This window comes from Aplysia californica, unplaced genomic scaffold (assembly GCF_000002075.1).
Source record: "Aplysia californica isolate F4 #8 unplaced genomic scaffold, AplCal3.0 scaffold00285, whole genome shotgun sequence".
In the NCBI taxonomy this organism is placed as follows: Eukaryota; Metazoa; Mollusca; class Gastropoda; order Aplysiida; family Aplysiidae; genus Aplysia; species Aplysia californica.
The window spans coordinates 96415-99133 of NW_004797555.1; the positions used below are offsets into that span (position 1 = coordinate 96415).

General features: G+C 39.9%; 1 protein-coding gene across 1 annotated transcript in view; it reads left to right on the forward strand.

Annotated features, from left to right (window-relative positions):
* LOC101854339 overlaps window positions 1–2508 on the forward strand; it is a 10329-nt gene extending 7821 nt beyond the window's left edge. The window contains exons 4-6 of the mRNA XM_005101477.3: window positions 61–202; window positions 1822–1926; window positions 2274–2508. Of these exons, the coding sequence (XP_005101534.1) occupies window positions 61–202; window positions 1822–1926; window positions 2274–2506 (480 nt within the window). The 3' untranslated portion in view covers window positions 2507–2508. The remainder of the gene's footprint in view (window positions 1–60; window positions 203–1821; window positions 1927–2273) is intronic.
* Window positions 2509–2719: the final 211 nt, after the last annotated feature.

Sequence of the window (2719 nt, forward strand, 5' to 3'; positions counted from 1 at the left end):
TATATGTATATATCATACATAAATACATGTATATATTTTATACTTCATATTCCTGTACAGGTGGGCAATAAAATCGTCCTGGTGACCCAAGCACTGGACAATGAGAAGTATGTGGGTCAGGTGGACTTTGAACATGATGGCTACTCCAATACCCACTTGAAGAAAATGGAAAAAGGAATGCCAGTCGACCAAACGACTACAGGTTAACACCCGTGGTTTTTTTGTTATTGTTATTGTTTTTTATGGTTTTTTTAAGTGGTTGTTTTTTTTCTTTCTTTTTTCCCCATATGTTTGGCGAGCGTTATAGTTTGGTCTCGTCCTTCTACTTCTTTCTATTTTTCTTCTTTTTTGTACCAATGTCTTAATCTACTCCTGGTTGAAGGAAGAATTTATCATTTTGAGTTCGTCTTGATTTTTTGTTAGTTTCAACTGCTGCTGGACGAAAAGTGCAAAGTTGGTGGACCTTCTGTTTCAGTTTCAGTTAGGAAAGAGTAAGCGTTTTACGGCACTCGTAATTGCAAAAGGTCATATTATTATGAGCGAATGGGGCTCACATTGGTTGTTCTTTAGACCAATGTTGCAGTGGGAGCCATATTTATTGTGTGGGTGGTTGGCGGGTGCTCTGGTGTGGTTTGCTTCTTCTTTCCTTATCTCCCCTTTTTCTTTTTTTATGTTTGTTACTCTCTTGAAACACCTCTAATCTCCTGGCGCTCATATGACCTTATGCAGTTGCGAGCGCCGTAAAACTCTACTAAAACTAAAACATATTTATTGTGAAGTAAAATTGTTGCATTACTTTTTTCATTTTAATAGTGCAGCACCCATATCGAGTATTCCCTGGACTACTAGTTCTAAATGCTTTTTACAGAATCGAAAAATATCAGATAATTAATTATGCGACCATTGTCCGGTTAGTTCTAAGACAGCCCTCGTAATTATTTCTTTACAAGCATTCTACACTGTAGTTGTCCTGTGAAGACATGGTTAGGGATTGTATTTCTAAATTTAATAACATTCGCTACCTTAGAATTACAAAGTTCTATCTGACATTTTTGGCCGTTTTGGGGGGGGGGGGTTGAGTTACCGGAACTAAGACCATGAAGTCAGAAACGAAATGTTCTACCTGTTCTATCAGAATCGTAAGGTTATTTGGAGTCGTTATCAAGATATTCAAAGAATTGTATTTCTTTTTTAAAGCTTGGCATGTTGTGAAATACAAAATGTGTTACGACACGGTGGAATCAGGCACTTGTCAGTTTTTGGACATGTGGAGTTGTTAGTGTCATCTTAAAGCGTGTTGATTGGTCTATCTTTCAATGAAAATGATACCCATCCACACTGAATAGAAGCCGAGATATTTGCCATTGAAAAAATCGGGGTCGCCTGATTTCAGAAGTAAAATAAACGAAGAAATGGCCGCCAAAGTTTGGTGACTTCTATAGGTTGAGAATACTTATCAACTGAAAATGTTGCACTTTTTGTTAATCAACGTTTTTTAAAGTAAAATCCACCCTGAAATGTGTTTTTAAAAGGATATAAAAGGTGTTAAGCCAAAAAAAAAGAAAATTCGAAAAAAATTGCTCAAACTGTCATCAAAATGCCAATTTCTTTGAACTCATTATTTTGACGACCGCCTGATTTCACCACGATGCCTCACAACTATTTTACGTCCAAGTTCTCTAAACTAGGTACTGAGTAGATAGAACTTTGTGATTCTAGGATAGTGTGTTAGTGACAAGAAAATTATTGAGTCCCAGGGATTTCGGACGAAAAGTGTTCCAACAAATTAATAATAACATTATACTCTTCAATTCCAAACAGTTCACGTTACGACTCTGGATAACCTGATACAAGCTGTCAGCTTCCCCAGAGCCGTTCTCAAGATAGACGTCACGGACAACAGAGAGGCCAGCATCCTCTCAGCCGGTATGTCATCACATAGAGATTTACGACTACTTATTGGATTGAATAAACAAAAATAAGTCAATTGTTTCTAAAGTGGTACCTGTCGTCATCAATCTTCATCCTTTCCTTTCTCACACTGCACAAAAGAACTCACACCAGAAACCGTACAGCGTTGTATCTTTTTTTATTGTACACGTATCCCATTTTGCGTTGAACTAAAACTCAAAAAGAACCCGAAAAATCAACAACTACATCTCTCTCAACTATAACTGCTCCCCCCCCCCACCCCCACCCACCTCCACCCACCCCTATCCCCACCCCACCACACCCCACCCCTACGAACATCTGCCCGCACTCCCCTTTTTCAGGTTCAACATTCTTCAAAGTCGTGGACGTCCGTTATGTCCTCACTCACTGGAGCACCTCCTCTGGGAAAGACCACACGGGCCTCATGATGGCCCTGGCCAAACTCGGGTACGCCCCTAGCCGGACGTGGAACGGGCCCACCCTCAAACTAGACCACCTGAAGCAGGACCAGACGTTCCTGGTCTGGAGCAAGCCCAAGACGACGGATACCATGCACTCTGGGGTCACTGTGTAGTTGTTGATGATTTGTACTGTTGTTGGTGTTGATGCTGTTGCTGTTGTTGTTGTTGTTGTTGTTGTTGTTGTTGTTGTTGTTGTTGTTGTTGTTGTTGTTGTTGTTGTTGTCAGTGTTGTTTTTTGCTGATGTCAGTGTAGTTGTTGATTTGATTTATGCCTTTGATGTTGATGTCAATGTTGAGTTTTGTTTTTGTTGTTGCTGCTGGTGATG